The sequence below is a fragment of the Ptychodera flava genome, chromosome 11, assembly GCF_041260155.1.
Source record: "Ptychodera flava strain L36383 chromosome 11, AS_Pfla_20210202, whole genome shotgun sequence".
NCBI classification, from domain to species: domain Eukaryota; kingdom Metazoa; phylum Hemichordata; class Enteropneusta; family Ptychoderidae; genus Ptychodera; species Ptychodera flava.
This window is the reverse complement of record NC_091938.1, coordinates 21,413,414-21,433,262: the sequence shown is the minus strand read 5'-3', so window position 1 is coordinate 21,433,262 and position 19,849 is coordinate 21,413,414. Positions and strand designations below refer to the sequence as shown.

Here is a 19,849-nt window from a genome sequence, read left to right as displayed (position 1 = left end):
CGTACACACTAATCCAAACTTCTCTACAAATATCCAAAGCGAAACAAACATTTTTATTAACACACACAATCGGATAAGAATGTAGGAACACATTTTCGAAACGAATCAAACACAAACTCGACACAAAAACATTTAGGACTAACGTGGAGAGCCTCTTTCACATTTTTTACATCTCGCTATACTGTCTATGATTCTAAAAATAAAGTCATCTGCCACTTTTTCTGTATACGCGGTTTGGCAAAACTCATCTCTTCAATCGAAAGTCGGGCGATTTCATGGTTCTTTGGGGTACGTCGAGCTTAAGGAATGTGGTTATATTCGCGATGTTTTATTCGAAATTATTTATTTCTTCTAGGGCAAATGCACGTAATTCATGCTGTTGGAAATACTGGCCGCTCATAAACAAGACAATAAACTCGATATCTGTGCATCTTTACTTTTATTGTCAAAGTACCATCGACACCCAAAAAAAACCAAATGGTTCAGTCCACGCGTGGGTTCAGTCCAGGTATTTGCAACGCAAGTCACCTAGGCGACGGTAATCCGCACCACTTATCACCATCGGGAAGGTACTCCTCCCCCTATACCACTGGCGATCCCACCCTCAAGGCACTGCGTCATTCGACCAAGCATGTTATTGTAATTTCCTGCATAAAATTAACAGCGAGGTCAACCGGTCAAACTCTCTCGGCATTTTCTCTCATGTAATCATGGCCAATGAGAGGGTGGTCATCTAACCCATGAATGTTAGCGGCCATATTGAATTTTTACAAAACCTTAAAATAGCTTCTTCTGATGACCTATAGTAGGGTCTGGTGTATAGCAAGCAAGTTATCTGTTCTTTAAAAGTCGTTAATACTGGATTATTTGAAAAATCAAATTTAATCTATAAAAATCAGAACACTATTTTACCACTTGAACTGAAATTTTACTCGTGTTATCACTTGTGTCAATGCTATGAAGTTTGCGAAAGGCATTTTGATTAGTCACTTGGTTTGGCGGTCATATTGCAATTTGTGAAAAACGTATATGAAAAATATTCAAATTCTTCTACTCCTACACATTTGCATTAATTGACCTGTTATATTACCCGTATCATCATCAGTATGTGTTCTTTATTAGTTTGGGAAATGCATTTGGATCGATCACATAGTTTGCCAGTCATATTGGTTTTAGCGGAAAACCTATGATAACCATCAAATAGTATTCAAAACTTTTCTTCCCTAAAACCAACAAACCGCTCGAACTAAGAATTTACACATATTATTGATAGTGGGTGTCTTTCTAGATAAACAATTGCATATGGATCGGTCACGTGGTATGGCGACCATACTACATTTTGCTAAAAACCTATCATAACCATTGAATAATGTTCAAAACTTAAAACCAATTTAACTTTTGAACTGAAATTTTACTCATATCCTCATTAGTATTGTTCACTTTTATATTTCAATCATTGCTTAACTGCTTGGGCTCCGGCAATGCTGCTTGCATTTAAATCCCTAAGTTGTCAAGTTAAAAAGAGTTCCGGGTCACGTTCAGTCAAATGATGACTGTGCGGCCCGGCACGTCATCGACAAAGTACCATTGGATCCAATGGGGCGCGCGACATTCGAGGCAAGTAAATAATCACATCATTCTATAGCATCAGCCGGCCGTGCGCGGTGCCACGCTAGCGGCCGTCTTGTGTCAAGGCAGCGCTGTGGCACAATATATATTATTGCCTGAATACATGGGTTTAGGTACTAAGCCGGAGAGCAGGTGACAATTGCCCGACGCCAGGAGGGCAAATTGTCTCCTGCTGCGAGGGCACATAAACCCAGGTATTCAGGCAATAATATTTTTATTACATGCCTCTTCATAATGCTAGATAACATTTGTTTACATGCAGGGCATTTTCAAACTATTTTACCATTATATTACCATGCCCTGTCCATCGCGTTTTAATTGGTCGAGCTGAACCATGTGACTGCCCACAAATACACAGTAATGGTTTGTTTTCATGCCCGTGAATATGAATAATATCGTAAACACAGTAACTTTACGGCTGAAACGAAAATTGTGATTTGTACAAAGATCATAATCAACCACAAAATAAAATGGAGCATTTGTGGGCCAAGTTTAGACGCTTTTTTTCAAAAAAATCTCTGGATTTGCAAAATTTTTGCAGCGCGCGTACTACTCACTGACAGGTTCTGGGGCCCCGTTGTCGTTCGCACGGGAAATTTTCGTAAATTTTGACGGTTTTTCGGGGTTCGTTGATAATATAATTGAAATAACAGACTCCGCGCTGACCATTAACGTTTATTTATGGGCGCGGGCGAGAGGAAAGCCAAATTAACGGGCTCGGCAAGCCTCGCCCGTTAATTTTTGGCTTTCCTCTCGGCCTTGCCCATAAAATAAACGTTACTGGTCAGCGCGTCGTCCGTTATTCTATATCATTGACCAGCAGCAAACAGATTTTAACGCAAGTCCAAATAGTAGTGCGCGCATGGATATTTTACATCTAGCGTTAAGCGTCTACTTTGACGTCGAAAACATCGAAAGGCTTCGCTGGCCCGGATAACCATGGAAACCAGTCAGTACATCGTTCACCGTCCCGCTAACATTCCGGATGTCCTATTCAAATCAATGCACTGATTTGCAGTCACCTCGAGGCATGTAATAAAGTATGACTGCGATGCAGGCGGCGCGCTGAATATTTGGTCCTAGCGAGCTCCCGCGCGCCTAGCCATCGCGTGGCCGCAAGTCCTTCAACACCTGTGATGAACAGAAGTACCTTGAAAATATCTTTACCCAAAGCCCATCTACTCCGAACAGTTAATTGTTACTTTATTGTAATTACAGCGTAGCTGTGTGAGCTTATGAACCCAGCCCCAAGTGTGATATTATCATTTGTAGCGTGCATTTTGCTATCTTCGTGCCTTCTGTGACTTTTATTTTGTACATAACGTATCGACAGGACACTCATTTTACCGGGCATTTTCTCTCATTTGCAACGTTTGTGGAGATGAGTAGTCTGGTCCTTTACTCCCAAAATAAATAATTGAATATTGGCGTGAAAAGGTCACCTTCATTAGCTAAAAAACTGACATAACAAACAACGAAAAACACTGAATTTCTTACAGTCATCGTGCCGACAGCGACAGTTGAGCCAAGTACTTCAGTCAGTGGCAACACAGAGGCCGACGAATCTACTCAAAGTGACGTGATAACATCAGTCGACCAAACTATTACTTCTAAGCATTTGACTGTTACTACGGTGACACAACCGCCGATTACCACTTCATACGCGCATACAACAGATAAGTCATCTTCTGCATTTGCAAAATTAAGAACAACAAATACTGTCACCACTGATAAGCCGTCCGTTACAGTCCCGAAATCAACACCAACCTATACTTCAACTACTGAGTCCCCATCAAGCCAGCTAGAGAAGCAACAGTGCTCTTATGAAACGCACCGGGTCGGTATTCATTTGAACGTACCACATGGAGGGAAAATTTACAGCATCTGCAAAAATGGTTATCAAATCGGTCAAACTCCCTCTACTTGCGATGACGGAAAATGGTTGCCATCTTATCCAACATGCCGAGGTAAGAGCAATGACTTCAACTAATTTCATGAATGAAGACATTTTCACGATTCCATCATTTGGAACATCAATCAGTAGTAGAGTTAATGCCCAGAGGAGAGTTCTTGTTTTACGTTAATAATGCAGTTGATTAAGATGCAACTATATGATTGCATTTAAATTAACATTGCAACGTAGTAGACAGAACATTTTAATCAATGTGTAATTATATTAACATTTAATGTCATTTTGTGTGCCATGCACATGTAGTTTTAAATGTCTGTAGTCAAGGGATCAGTTTTATCAGTTTGTGGATGTTTCGCTTGAATCGTATTGACATCAAGAGATCTGATAAAAATTGCTTTTCACCTTTGTTGACGTGTTTTCAGTTCTGTTTGTTTAAGTCTCACATGTTTGGCCTCCTGGGATACGTCAGTTTCAAAACACATGACTAAGACCTTTGCACAGACAAATATCTTAACAACTACGGAACGTTACTATGGACTTATTGTGCTTCTATCAAGTTCACCGATCTCGTATTATTTCTTCATGGCACTTTTCTTGAATTTTTTTTCATTTCAGATGTCGATGAATGTGATCGACAGGCGTCTGAGAATATCTGCGATCGCAATGCCGTTTGCATCAATACTGTCGGCAGCTTCGTGTGTGTGTGTAAAGCCGGCTTTGTACGTGAGAGCAAAATTGGAATCTGTATTTCCGATTTTCTAACGACAGGAAGCTCGAGCAAACCAAGCCATGGAGGTAAAATATTGCAATTGCTTTAAAAGATTGCTGATGTATTTATAAAGTTTACAATATGTCGTACGTTGGCCTAGTAAAAAGTCGTATTTAATTTTATTTGGAAGGTTTAAAACAGTTAACAGACTGCGATTATCTTTCCGAACCTATAAAATGACTTATTAGATAATAATGAAACAAAGAATGTAATTGACAGATTTCCTTTGTCTGCCATCGCCATTAGATGCAATTCATTGATGATGCAATTTTCCTATTTAGGGAATTTATATCCATACCTAAAAATTAAAAATCGCCCAAAATTTTGACCACCTAGAAAATGCTACACAGTCAGACATACTTCATATAAGCAAAGTACATGTGACTGACGAAATTAGACCTGTACTCTCTTAAAGTATTTTTCAAGGTCGCCATTCAAAGGCAGTAAAATTTCATGTTAAATTTTCTTCACACACCAAGTTTCAATAGCTGACATAAAAAAAAATAAGTAATCAAATGTTGAAGTGTTTTTGAATGATTAATTAAACAGCTTCATCAACAAAACATTTTACGCCTACATGTTATCAAGCCTTGTCCTTGTGAATAATTTATTGGATTTACCTTGTCCACCTAATCCACTTATATTATCATTTCTCTACAGAATCAATATCTTTACAAATTGAACATTAATAAACGATAACATTACCGAGGTAACAGCGGCACTTGTATTGAACAAACCAGTGTTGCTAATTACCGAGAGATATCAATTAATGTCAACCATTATGGTTGGATAATTACCTAGATCAAAAGTCTGGTTTATTCAAGTAATATATAAGATAAAGTTAAATCTTAAGTTCTCAGCAGGCTAACTATGGACAGCGAAATCTTATTGACTGGATTAGTAGCTTTTCTGCAAGAATAATGCAACTGAACTAGGAATACACTCAAAAAATCAATTCAAAATGCACTTTTGAACAAAATGACCCAGAGCTTTGTCGTCTATTTATTTATCCTGTGACAAAATGAATGAATATTTGCTTGAATACAGATATAAAATCGGGAAAGATGTCGGGCGATGATACGGTCAACTTCTTTTATTTGAGAGTTGTCAGGTACCAGGGGACTACGTCAACAAATAATTGCGGTAAATGTTTGATGGGGTTCGAACTCACAACGTAAGGCACTCAGTAAACTAGCGGAGAAGCCATAGACAAAGCCGCTCTAAAAAAGAGTGGTTCAATAACCGAGCTCATATGTTACATTTTTCTGACTGCGACCCAACCACACGCTTTAGGGTTCATGAAACACTACAAAAAATCTTTATCGAAGCAATGGATATATCGCTAATATAAATAATGGTAAAAGATGGCAATGGTCCGAAGTTAAACACTAGATAATTCGAGGGGGTTGGTGTAATATGTAAGACGTTATGAAGGAAAGGAAGCATATAGGAAGAGTTGTCTCGGTAAGGGCCCATTTAAATGACAAAATTGATAGTGTTCACGTAACCTGGTGTCATTTTTCTCGGCAACTTTCGTATTTTTCCAGAGATTAATCCTGATACCCTTTCATAATACTTTACCTCAAATTTGAAGATTGCTAATCCATAAGAATGATCTCTAAGGGACATCGCTGGGTAATTGCAAAGTTTTATGAATTTAGTCTAATTTCTGACGTGATCGCCTGATATGTAATAATTGACAATGTCCGTATTTATTTATTAACTAAATATCAAATGGTACCTCCTAGCTAGTTACAGGGTGAGTATAATATATGACATAAATTTCGACATATTTGGATTACACAGCAGTCACTTAAAACAAATTGAATACAAGCATCGAAAACTTGATTATTATCTCGTCTTTGCTACGGCACACATTTTAGCAACAATTTGTTTGAGATTGAAAGTTGTCACCTCCAGAATTTTTTGCGATGAAGCAAAAGTAAATTTAATTTTTAGGGGGGGGGGGGATGACCGCAATACAATTCTAACTGATTAATTACAGGCGAAGTTTGTGATTCAGAAGAAGATGCAAATTCTGGTATTGAATGGAAGGAAACTCCTGCAGAGGAGTTCACCGATTGGCTTCAGTGTCAGAATTCTGACGGTAAGTATGTCACAATGCCTGCTGAATTATAGTCAGTTTGAAAAAAATGCCATTTTAACAATGTATTCGTTGGTGTAACGACTTCAGAATGTTTACATTTCTGGCAAATTTAAGAAGAATCTTTTTTGCAGTGCAAACAGCCTCTCTCCCTATTGAGAAGAGTGTCAGGCTCTCCATACAATCTGGAAACTGCATGTATGTTTTTTCCTAATCAATCTAGTAAATTTTACTTTAAAATTTAAAGTGTTATGCAATAGAATAGTACGCATGCTTACAATCTCAGTCAACATTGATGATCTGAGGAAATTTGCTTCAGGTGTAATGAGACGCTATTGTGATGAGCATGGTGCCTGGGCGGTACCGGACACTACATACTGTGTTGGCGAAGACATGTCGGAGCTACAAAAGTCTTTAAATGTGAGTAGCAAACCGAGTAATTTAGCTGACACACACCAGGATATACGCAACAGTGAATGCAAACATTACCGTCAAAAGAACCACTTACCTTAATTCAATTTGAGCACTTACTCTTGTCTTACTTAAAACTCTTGTCAAATGCCTAGATAAATTGTCTGTTTGATTATGCCAGTGCCTATTGGTACCTTGGGCTGAAAACATACACGAAACATCGGTTGCAAACAACACAAAATAAAATTATTCGATTTGTCCTGGGGTTGCATCCGCGAAAACATATTGATGCTTCTCACTACAAAAAATTGGGGGTGCTCCCTATGGACAAAAGAATTGAATATTTAAAGTCAAATCTGATGCATAACATTATTCATGGGAAAGGCCCTTCTTATCTCTCATCTATTGTGGTGATTAAAAGCAACGTTCACAATTATAACATTCGCCATGGTGACCTCTCTATTTATATTCCATTCGGTGCGAAATTCGCCCAAACTGGTTTTCACTATTCTGCCTCGAATTTATGGAATCAATTACCATGTAATATACGGCTGACTTCATCAAACATTGTTTTTAAACGCTTGTTGAAGAGAAATTTTTTAGTGTACTTGACCTTTAGATTGATTCTGTATATCCATTTTTACCTTGTATGTTTACAATTGGATGTTTGTTATTACCGATCTTTTGTCGTTGTTGTTTGTGTGTCTTAAACCGGCAGCAGGATTGTCTTTTTATTCGACTGTTTTCCGCATTTTGTCTTTTCACTTAATTTTGAATTCTTTGTCATCTTTTATATTTATATTTATTGTGTAGTCTTCTTTTCATGGACCACAGTGGAAATAAGTCTTCGGACTTTTCTGTGCTATCCATGCACAAATAACTGCGTTGTCTCCTTTGGTGTTGTAAATTGTTACATTCTGTACTATTTTCTTATTAATTTGGTTATTTGTGCTAAATAAATAAATAAATAAAAAAAAAATAAAAATACTCATCGGCGCTCGGGCTGAAAGGCGTATCCTATATTTCACGCTTCCTCTGAGCCACGTAAAAATACTAATTACACGGGCTTTAAGCGAGTTTTATAAAAGAATAGTCATGACTTTTCTTCAAAGATGAAAATTTGCTTTCCTCTTGGGTTTCTTTGACAGGTGCATCTTGAAATTCACCATGAAAAATATGCATATTATTCAATATTGACTCTTGAGGGAGTCCTTATCATAATAGATTGGATTTTGTATTCAAGCATGGGTGATTTTCGTACAGCATTTTGGGTATTTTTTTCTGATAGAAATCTCATGGTTTGAAGAAACGAACTAATCTTAAGCCCAATAGAATTGCTTAGTGACGAAGTCTCACTATGATCATAGTTTATTTGCTTTGTTTGAACGACTATCATATACCCATGTCATATCGCTCAAACTGGCGACGTTCACTGTAAAATATCAGTCGTGATATTTCACAGTAAACCTCGAGAGTGCACGGTAAACGCCCTCAGTTTTGACATTTGCAAATCGATAGTGAAAAAAGTAAACAAACAAATGGCTGCCGCTCTCAGCCTACGATGCTATGTTGCCGAAATCAAAAATTGCAGGACTTTAAGGAGCAAGGATAATTTGGGTAGCTTAATAATCTGTAGACTCTTACGATGTTATCCAGTGGTTGTCACTTTTCCATAAAAATTCTTGTAATTTTTTCACAAGCGCCAGCAAATATTCCACCGTTCGCACCATCTCCGAACAGGTCGTGAGCGCCTGGCGTGACAGCGATATCTTGCGCACGACACATGTTGACACCGTTGACATGGCAACTCTCTGGTGTAAAAACATAAAGGCCGCCTTCCTCTGCTTCGTGCGGCGATCGAGCGCGATCAAACTCGGGAGAGATAAAGCAGAGGAAAGTTGTTGATCACTAACGATTGTAATAACAAATTGCACCATTGAAATTCTTTTGCGTTTAACTATTTTTGAGTCCCGCTTTCTTATGATGCTCATTTAAATATGAAGGATTTGCCGCGCGTGCGTGTTGACTTCGGCGAAAACCTATATTCGTATGGTTTATCAATGACGTCTGTTTAAATAAATATTTCCATGTTTATGTGCAAGGCAGAATAAAAGTAAAGCCTCAAAATTTAAGGTTTTCCTTAACATTTATAAAATTCTAAGCATGGATATATGATTGCTCGGTTATGACCAAATATCTCAAGTTGGTTGCGTCGTATTATAACTTCTATTTATCACCTTTTACGGATATCCAATTGCAGATTTATAGCGATGTTTGAAATGTATTATAGCTGTTTTCCCCCGAAAACCTTTGAATAACCATTCTCAAATCATAATATATATATAGCGATGTATGATAGCTATGTTGTGTGTGCGAGTGTTTCATTATGCCCCCGTAACAGCGGTTAGACTGTGATGTCTTCGGTAGGAGACGTGCAGTGTTTTTTTAGTTAGAGTCCGATCGAGCTTTTACGAAATTAATGCAATGTTGGAGCTGAAAGTAAATCGAAACCTTTTGCTTCATCTTACCAGGAAAGCACATTGAATGACACTTCCAAGTCTACAGACATCTTACAGCAGTTGAGTGACACACTCCAAAGTGGTGAGACGCTAACCGGTGGCGACATCTTAATCGCCAGAGATATTTTGGCCACTATCGCCCGTAACAAATACTTTAACAGGGATGACAGTATGATACTTGAACTTCTACCGTTGATTAAGGTATGTATCGTAAAATTGTTAGTGAGATATTGACATCTGTTCATGAAATTGACTACCTAGTACCTTTGTAATTAGAACTCAGTTATTTGCAACTTCCACACTGCGAGGGCGCTACATCTATCAGACCGATATAATTATTGAAGTGCTCAGGTCTAGAGGGCGTATGTTCTCGCCCGACACCACTAAATTATAAAATATTAACCACTTAATTGATCTTTGGCATAAAAGTTGGTTTAATTATTAAAATAACGCCCGCCGGATAAAAATTTGTAAAGTTTGGGCGTGTGAGAGATATACATGTATGATATGAAACTGTATTTGACCAAGACTCATGTCAAGGATTTTTGTCATGCTACGTTTAGGCCTAATGTTTCATTTCTTTGTTTTATAATTCTAGCAATTTCTTCTGGCATGCAGCAACAGCCTCGATCTGAGGGTTGAAGAACAATGGGGGCAAACTTACAGGGTAGGTACTGAAATGCGTCGTCAAATTGCATTGCTTACATTGACTAGCACAAAACAACGTTACAAGCCTGCATGATAACTATGCAGAATACGACATTATTCTGTCGTTCAAAATTTCTTTGGGGTCAGATATTCCAGAACAAATCACTTGAACATGTTCAACAGGTCTGACACACTCGTGTCACTGAGTATCATTATTCCGATGTTTGTTATCATGTTTACACTTTTCGTGATGCCAATTAATGTGAGACTTGACTTTACATGCATGTACAATGTCGATTTTCCAGTAAAAAATAGAACCCGGTTTGATCTTTCAGAATCAAAGTTAAATCATGGAGAGTAAATTCACCTGGTCAGGACACAACAAAGTCGTTCATATTTTACCATGTCACCATTCATGTTTCTTATTATTCTCAACTTTATAAGAAAGTTGACGCACAGGCAAATGTATTGTTACCTTGTGGCCACATTCTTTACTAGTATGTTTAAAGCGGACACCACGTACAATATGTACAATATTGGTTTTCTATCCACACTTTGATTTTTCATGTGCAGAATCTTGGTTCAGATGGTAGCGCTGTCTCGATATTGTCCGCAATGGAAGAGTTTGGTGCTACTGTGTATTTGTACATGGTACATACTGGAAAAGAACTCTTTCTGCAGAGCAAAAATATTGGTATGTGTTCAATGTTGTGCAGGATTCTTTCCACAGCAATAATCATTAAAACCAATCCCTGCGACCGAGGTGAATGGAAACACTTTATTAACCGTTCCAAATGCGTTTAGCAATACTTTTCGGATCCTGATAATATTATTAGAGATGCGTGCCGTGGGGCAAGGTTACGGCAAATTATATATAGTCGGATGGGGTTTTCTCATTATATGATGCTTGTCACCTTTTACCACAAATTTGTACAAAAGGTATGTACAGTAAATACACTTCAAAGTCTATGAAAAGCTCAATGATAACGAAACTATATTCACTAGTCTTATCATTTAGTATGTGTCGCGGGCATAGTGGAATAATATTGAACACTGAAGGAGTCTCCTAACATCATGATATTGATCACTAACTGACACTGAACTGTGTCTATTTTTTTTTTAGATTGCGACCAAATCTAACTGACACAGATATTTTATGTTATTTAATCACAGATCTTCTTGGATATTTCGTCAACCGCGGGTCTGGTCAGGCAAACAAAAGAAAGAAGCGGACCCTTTTGAGCAACGACACAATGTCGATACACGAGAGCGTAACATTTTCGCGACAATTTCTCGATCAATTTCAAGCCAAGGAAACTGGTAAGGGCCATCGTGGAGAAACGATACCCGATCCTACTTATTAGAACATGCGATGTACTCACACTAGGCAAAAAGCTTGATATACGTTCAGAATATTTACGTATATTGACGTATATAAACATAACATTAGTGGTGTACGTAACGTATATCTTTGCCAAGATTTGAATGCTAGGCCCGTTTGACAAATATGGCCCAGTTTCACATACGACCGTACCCGTACCGGTGGAACGCGCGCGCGTAGAGGCACATTATTCATTTTTGGAAACCAAATTTTGTTTAACTTTCCTACTGAAAGTTTGGTAATTCAAAAACAAAATGTCAGCCTTGATGTGATGTTTTTCACCTTTCAGACTTGCCTGTTGCCCTTGTCATGTTTGTTTACCGGACAACAGGGAGTTTGCTACCTGCCGATATCAAACAAACTCCAGCGAAACGGGCGTGGGTGAAAAGTGTTACCACGACTAGGATTGTAAAGAAAGTAAACACAGTTGCTCTGGCGGTGTCAGCTCATCCTAAACTGGAAAATGCTTTATACAACCTAACAGACATGGCTGTCATCCGACTATATGAGATACAGGTGACTATGTTTACACTGCGTAACATCTAATTATCGTTAGATTGAATCTTTGTTTTTATCCTTTACTTTGATAGCTCTTGCTAATAAAAGTTAGTATACGCCTCGAAACTTTGCTCAAACTTTCCGGGACACAATGAAACTTTCAACCATTCTTTAGGTTCCAAGACAAGAAATTTGACCTTTTTAATCTAACAATTCTCTAACGGTTAATAAGCTCAGAACCCCCGTAAAGTATACATTTTCTGAAAGCCTAGATATACGGGAACATTTTGGTAACCACAGTGTCACAATTGTTTACATAACTATCACGTGACAAGGTAATTTGCATAACCTTTCAAAAATCGGTTTTCCCTATGTTTTGTCTCAATACTTCAAAATATCTGACTCAAACTTGCTGGAGTGCAAGCTGTCACAATGCTCTTCCAAAGTGTGTCTCAGATTTTTTATATCTTGCTTAGTTTTTTTGGAGCACAATTTTAAAGAAATCATCTACGGTTAAATTCACCGCTCTGGAAGTTTTTCTGGCATAAAAACTGTTTAAGAAGGTTTAAAAAAATTCTGAGACACACTTTTAAAGACCCTTAGGACAGCTTGCACTCACACAAATTTCAGCCACATATCTCAAAGCATTGAAGCAAAACACAGGGAAAAAGTTTGAAAGGTTATGCAAATTACCTGTCACGTGACTGTTATGTAAACAATGTTGACACTATGGTAACCAACATGTTCCCCTATATCTAGGCTTTCCGAAAATATACAATTTATGGGGGTTCTGAGCTTATTAAACACTAGAGATTTGTTAGTTTTAAAATGGTCAATTTCTTGTCTTGGAACCATTCTTAAAACAATCAAGAATAAACGTCGGGATTCACCGTGCTCATTGTGATACCAGAGAAACAAATTACCCGACATCTACCCATATTTGAAATTCTAAAAGCCCGCAATTCCTGTGTTAACTCTATTGAGAAATACAATTTTCGATTTTCGAAAAACTAAGACGGTGAATGTTCTTACTTTGAGAACTTCAAAATGAGCATCTACAAGTGGTAGACCAGAAAAAATAGAAAAGTTTGAGAGTACAAATATCTGTCCATTCTACCATAAATACAAGAAATAAATGAAGGGTAACCTAACGATGTTCGTTGATAAAAAGTGTATCAATATCAAAATACGTCGGGAAGCAGATAAAAGTTTTCTTCATGTCCATTTCAAAGAAACTAAAAATACAAATTATCAATTGATCTTTAGTTACCTGTAAACAAATGATTCATCTGACAGAAAGTAAGTTTTGCATACCTATTGATTGCTGTTTGATATTTTTACAGGAAGGGTACAACCCACGTTGTTCCTTTGCAGACATGGGCCAACACACTGGGTAAGTATGCAAACTTATTTCAAAACTCATTTACTTTTAAAATCAGCGATAATAATTTAAACGGATAAGCTATAACCACTGTTTATACTACGATCAATAGTCACTGTTTGCTTGATAATTTTCCACTGTTCTCCAGAATATGGGATGTTTCTGTGTGTCGACTTCTGCGACAAGGGTTTGATGAGTTCGGCGAATATGTAGAGTGTGTTTGTGATCAAGTTGGAACGTTTTGTGCCATTATGAGCTTAGGAGAGCAGCCTAAGGTGAGTTTAAACTATATCTTCAAAGAACTCAATATTGGTCATCAATCTGATGTTACAAAGTTAAACCCATTATTGAAAATCAAATTTACTTTAAACAGACCATTGGATAACCCAGGGTAAATTAGTTACAAATCTGGATCTACTTTTAAAGAACTTGAATTATATTACGACTAAAATCACTTCGTGCTTTAACGAGTGTGCGAAGTTTACAATAATAGATCAAAAGTCGTGGATTTGACAGAAAAGATCGGATATTAACAGACATGTCAGGCTCAACATGTGACGCAATTATTTATTTTATTTTATTATTGCTGTAGCCATTCTTGGAATCAGCTAACAAACCTTTTATGGCGGTGTACAGTGGTATTTCGGCGTTACTGATATTGACGGCTCTTATAATGATTTCCTTTTCAAGGTAGGTATTATAATTTCATCAATTTACATCCGTTATTGAACTTGGTATTGCTGCTGCTCTGCAGCTTTTGAAGTAAGAGGGAAGCCATGCTCCTGTGATAGTTTGGAAAATAAAAAAAACGCGATTCGTGCAAGAAAGCTATGCGTTTACTGTTGTTGCTACTCCAAGGTTATTGAAGTCCAACACTATTCAACCATTTTCTGTTACTGTTTATTTACCGTTAACTTTTCGTTTGCGATATTGCTTGCCCATTTACAATTCAACAATACATTGTTATTATGGTCTTCGATCACTTGTCGGTAACAGATTGTCACAGATTCCAACATCTCACTTTCCACATTTTCTGCTTTTCTATTCTACTCATATCATAATGGTGTAATCCTAAACATTATCAACTAGCATTGCCATTTGCCCGTTATTGTCTTTTACTACCAATTACTGAGACTTACCTACGTCCATTGTTTTTTTCGCCATGCAGATTACCATCGGACCGATACTTTGTGCTTGGTCAAGCAATATTGTCCCTTTCGTCCTTCCCAATCATTATCTGCACTGCGTCAGCTCTTGAATCCATGGACAGCGAACAACCGGTATGTTAGAACTTCATTGCGAAAACCTAATCCACACCTGTGTGGCCAGGCTTAAGCACTGTTCACTTGTACAAAATGACTGCACCATATGGCTGTTAAAACCAAGACTATTTTGCACCGGCGGATTGACACCACCAGTTTCTATTAATCGTTGCTCCATATTTTTTGTTCTTTGCAGAATGTTTGCCAAGTCTTGGCCGTGGCGATGAACTATTCTTTGTTCAGCAGTTGTTGTTGGATTATGAACATGAGCATCCAACAGTTACGGCGTTTAATGTTCATAGATCGTGTGATTCTTGCCAGGTATGTGAACTGAAACAGTCAGTTTTGAGTGTTGGATTATCATCATTAATGATTTCATTTGTACTGATGCTGGTACTTTCTCGTAGGAACCAATCTGAAATAATGTGCCAATTGCCGAAATTTTGATCTCTTTACAAACAGCATATGTATTTATCCATACTTGTTAATATTTTGCTAGGATATTGTATGTACTGAATGGATGGTTGCTACCATTAGTTGCTGTCGTCTCTCTGTATGTTAATCGCCTGCCGGATTATGAAAACATTGTCAGGTATGCCAAAGGTTTGATCAATAATGACATGTCCGTTTTAGTATTCGTTTCTGTAGATGCTTATAGTGTGCAATGCGCACGGCCTTTATGTCATATTAACAAAGAATGGAAGAATGTTATTAGTATCGAAACATGCCTCCTTCTAATGATGTAGTTCTGCCTACGTATTCTACAAAAATATATGATTAGTTAGATACCGCTATTTGTTGACCCTGGAACAGAAGTAATCTGTAATCTGTAAACTGTAATCTTTTGGACTTTCCCTCCTGTTTTCAGCTGCTGGCTTGACGCATCGACGTATGCCCTGTCAATTTCAATAACAGTTGAAGTATTGATAATGATGGTGGGTACTTACGTGTAGATTTGCGACTGAGACATTTGACGTCATTGACTGAGGATCAAAATATAACCAGAACGGATAAACCTGTGATCATAGGAAATGGAGAAAATTCACACGTTTTTATAATCACTAAAGTCTATGTCATAACATCTGAAATACCTTTCACAATACATTACCACAATAAGTCTGCTCTGCTTCCTTCCTTTATCATAGGGCGTTACCGTAGTTGTTTAAATTGGTGTGAGATTTTGAAAACTATTATCGCCCTTTTCCCCCTTCTGAATTGAAAGATACCCAATATAGCAGAAACTCACGATTATTGTACGACATCATGGTTCAATCTTTAAATACAGAGTAATTGTTGACCTGATTGTGGCTTTATAATCTCAAAAATCAAGGTATTTGCTATATTTTATCACATCAGTTTCAGATACGATTTGCTTCCACATTATTGTTAGCCGATAACGGTTTCCTTAATGTTTTCGTATTGTAAAATGATCATTCGGGGCTTTCTGCAATTTCAGATTACATTAGTGATCATTTGCTACGCTTACTACATCTTCACAAAGTATGGACAAAAATGTGGTCAGGACGAAAGTGAGAGGCTGTGGTAAGTGTATCAGCATTCATAGGTCTTTATGAACGCTTACGACAAAGTGGTATACAATGGCCGAACACTCGCTCTGCTTAGTATGCAAATAAATCTATTTCACATCCATACATCCATCTATCTAACTACCCACCAACCAGTCTAGCAATCAATCAATCAGTACATCGACCAACCTATCTACTCATCCATCCAGCCACCCGTCCAGCTAATCATCAATCCATCAATCAACCCATCATACAAGCTATCTACCCATCCATCCATGGCATCCATCCATCCATCCATCCACCCAACCATACATACATAGATTGCCGACACAGCTGTAACGTCACCTCACAGAAGGATCACTTTGTGTATTGAGCATCCATTTTGAATTGCTTGGAATCTTTCAGATTACTTAATTTCAAAGCTGGTCACGTATGTATGTTTTACTCTCGTAGGGAAGATGTGTTTTCTGTGATGCTTCTATATGGTACGATTCTCGTCGTTCGTGTCACTGGCTATTCAATGACCCTTGCCAAGTCTCTGGACGGCAGCTACTTTTTCACGTTGATGATATTTTCTGAGGTGAGTCAAAAGGTTAAATGTTAATTAAACAAGTAAAATATCTGACGTCAATGTTTTTGAAATTTTATAATTTTCAATAAGGGTTTATGTTTTGCTTTTTATGGAAACCTATGGACGGCACACATACTCTTTGTTTCATTTTCCTCATATCCATATATTAAACCGTCGATTAGAAACTCCATATTTTCAAATTATGGCACTCTTTTATAAGTATGGATTTAGATTGCATTTCATTACCCTATCGAAGTGCTTATGAATCTCCGGCATGTGCATGAATTAAGTTCATTAAATTGTCTTTCAGGGATCGGTCATTTTCCTCAGGTTTTTCGCAACTAATCGCGAGGTAAGGAAAAAAAGTGTAGCATCCTGTACGAATTGCTTCTACCAGCAAAATTAACATACAGAAGGATTTTTTTCATATCGAACTGATAGAATGCGACGCTTTATGAGGAATTCAGTTTATAGATATGTGGCTCAAAGCCCAGATGACGTTCCTCTGCCGAATCCCACCGCATTGGTTTTTAACTATTTTGGTGAGGTATCTAGCATGGTATTTGTTACTCGAATGTATGACATTGGCCTAGGTCAAACTTTATTGTCGTATTGGCCTCTGCACTTGTTAGTGTTCATTGATACGGTCCCTCTCTCGCACAGAATCTAAGGTTAACCAAACATGGTAATTTCATCGATAGCTAGACAAGACCGATGAAGCTCTAACTTTCAAAGACAAACTTTAATTTAACACTAATAATTCATAAATACAAGTACCTACATATTTATGAAGTTAAGTGTAGCTTTAAGCGCCCAGTTTATTGAAACAATGGTGTTTAAACTGATGTTGTAGGTTTTGGTTGCCCTGAGAATTCGCATATGTGGTGACGAAGATGAACGTGACGCTCTAGCAGAAGTTCAAGTCAACGAAACAGAGATTCTGACAAAGCGAAGAGAGGTCTTAAAGCAGACAAGAAAACGTGAACGAGAGATCAGCAAACGACAACAGGAGAAGGAAGAAAAGTCAAAGAAAATTCAGCATCTGTTCCAAGCTGTGAGTGGCTTCATAATGTATCGCCATTATTTCAGTAAACAATAGTCAGGGGTACTTTGAGAAAACTGTGCACGCTATGGAAATTCATGTCTGCGTATTATTTCCTGTTTTCATGAAGGACTCAGAAAGTCGAGAAATTCGCATGTTTGTACAGCACGAAAGATGCTAGCTGATGCTTGTCAGATTTATAAATATGATCAATACTCGTGTACAGGATGTAATGTTAGCATTATTTATTGTAACAATAATGCTTTCAATCCATTCTTTCTTTTATGCGTGCATTTTTGTCACCCCTTTTGCATGCTAGAAATGCGCATTATTGTTTGATTTATACACAATGAAGCAAATATCCTCGAGTCAACTCTTTTTGTAACGGAATTTTAAGCTAATGCAATTTTAACCTTGGCTTATTGGTGTCCGTAAATGTTGATTTCTCGACCATAATCGATGTTCGTGTCTTCTTCCAGGCTCAACGTACCCATCGCGTCCACGTCAAGTAAAGTGTAAACGTCCACCGAGGGATGATTTACTAAGAATATTTTATGTGTAGTATATGTAAGGTACACAGTACAGATCATGCCAATGTGGAGGGATCCAAATAAGTGACGAATATCAAAGATCTCTTCAATGGAGAGTTTTCCAAGAAGAAAGACAATCGCGCATGAATTGAAAAAAATGGCCTATAACGTCGAAATCTACCACTGTGACATAATTTTTCTTGTTTAAATGTTTTTAAGTTTCTTCTTTGTCTTTTTGAAGTTACTTCTTGGGTCTTTGCTAAAGGTCGCTATATATTTTTCCCTCACAGATATGACTTTATTGTGTGGGCCGGCACTTTGCTGTCTCACTGCTTTGTGTCATTGTAGCAATTGACCATGTATTAACATATTTTGACCCCTTGTTGTTGGATTCGGGATTGTATGATTGTTGTTATTTTATATACGTCAGGTGACTTAGATATTATTCGCTTACATGTCAGCAATATAAATTTTACAAAGAAGGTTTAGAAAAAATGAAATTGAATCAAATTGAATTGATTAATTGCTTGTAAATTACGTTCATTTAATTATCAATTCTTATGAGGTTGGGAAATTATTTACAATAATTTTTTGGTGACTTTAGGAAGTATAGTTTAATTAAAATACTAAGTTGTAGAGCGACGTACTTTAAGTGGATATAAGCTTGTAAGAGATTACCTTGTGTTGTACTATACTTTGAGTAAACAATGTGATATCTGTTATTTGGCTAAGCGACAGTCTGGTTTTGGCTAATGTCTAGTCACTCACGATTAAGTGTCAAATGTTTAAAGGTAGGTCGGACCTCGATTCTGATTTTTTAAATATTTTGCTCGAATCTAAGCATGTACAAGAAATTAGATTTTGGAATGTCACCGCAATGTTGATTCACTATACATGGTAGTCTATGATGAAATTATGAAGAATTTTTTTCCTATACAAAAATAGGTAAATCTGTGTTCTTGTGTACTCTTGATTATTCATATTAATGTACTTGATTAAACTAGGGTGGTTACAAATGGATGTATGTGCAAGAAATTGGATTTTGGAATTTCACTGAAATCTTGATTCACTTTACATGGTGGTCTATGACAAACGTATGAATAGTTTTTTCCAATGCAAAAATAGGTAAATCTGTGTATTTATGTATGCTTGATTATTCATATTAATGTACTTGATTAGACTAAGGTGGTTACAAATGGATGTGTGTGAAACAAATTGGATTTTGGAATTTCACCGAATGTTGATTCACAATACATTGCCAAAATAACACATCAAACTAACAATATCTGTGCATTTACAGACATTTGATAATTGATATACACTTTGCCATCTGTCCCATATGTATTTGTCTCTTGTCTTTCACCAGTTTTAACTGTTCAAGCTGTTTAATGTAGATACCAATGCATCTTCTTTGCTTGTGAAGCTTGTCAATAATGTGAATGTATTTAAAAGACTCTCTGAATTGTGTCGGCAATTTTCTATTCAAGAATATCAAATGGACATTCAAAGGTTTGGCCATAAAATAATCTTCTGTCAAAAGTGACCCTCCCCCTAAGATAGGTTTATAAATAGTGACCCTCCCCCTGTTATTACTGAAGGCTCCCTAATTGCAGTGTCCTAGTACACCTGCTTTCAAGATATCAATATCATTGGAACAATAGCAGCA

At 37.3% G+C, this 19,849-nt stretch overlaps 1 protein-coding gene across 1 annotated transcript; it reads left to right on the top strand.

The window, feature by feature from the left end:
• The first annotated feature begins 4,162 nt into the window (after positions 1-4,162).
• Positions 4,163-18,277, top strand: LOC139143805 (latrophilin-like protein LAT-2). Its single transcript, XM_070714367.1, has 20 exons — positions 4,163-4,336; positions 6,316-6,417; positions 6,734-6,834; positions 9,357-9,545; positions 9,943-10,011; positions 10,566-10,686; positions 11,166-11,312; positions 11,663-11,889; positions 13,215-13,264; positions 13,401-13,527; positions 13,845-13,942; positions 14,421-14,532; positions 14,711-14,835; positions 15,014-15,106; positions 15,383-15,449; positions 15,971-16,056; positions 16,494-16,620; positions 16,922-16,963; positions 17,465-17,665; positions 18,133-18,277. The coding sequence occupies exons 3-20, from the start codon at positions 6,739-6,741 to the stop codon at positions 18,163-18,165; spliced, it is 2,010 nt and encodes a 669-aa protein (XP_070570468.1). The 5' UTR covers positions 4,163-4,336; positions 6,316-6,417; positions 6,734-6,738; the 3' UTR covers positions 18,166-18,277.
• Positions 18,278-19,849: the final 1,572 nt, after the last annotated feature.

Coding starts and splice junctions, on each gene's coding strand:
- LOC139143805 (XM_070714367.1), top strand. CDS start 6,739: ATGAGACGCTATTGTGATGAGCATGGTGCCTGGGCGGTACCGGACACT. Junction 15,450..15,970: donor TTGAAGTATTGATAATGATG/GTGGGTACTTAC, acceptor CTGCAATTTCAG/ATTACATTAGTGATCATTTG. Junction 16,964..17,464: donor TTTTCGCAACTAATCGCGAG/GTAAGGAAAAAA, acceptor CTGATGTTGTAG/GTTTTGGTTGCCCTGAGAAT.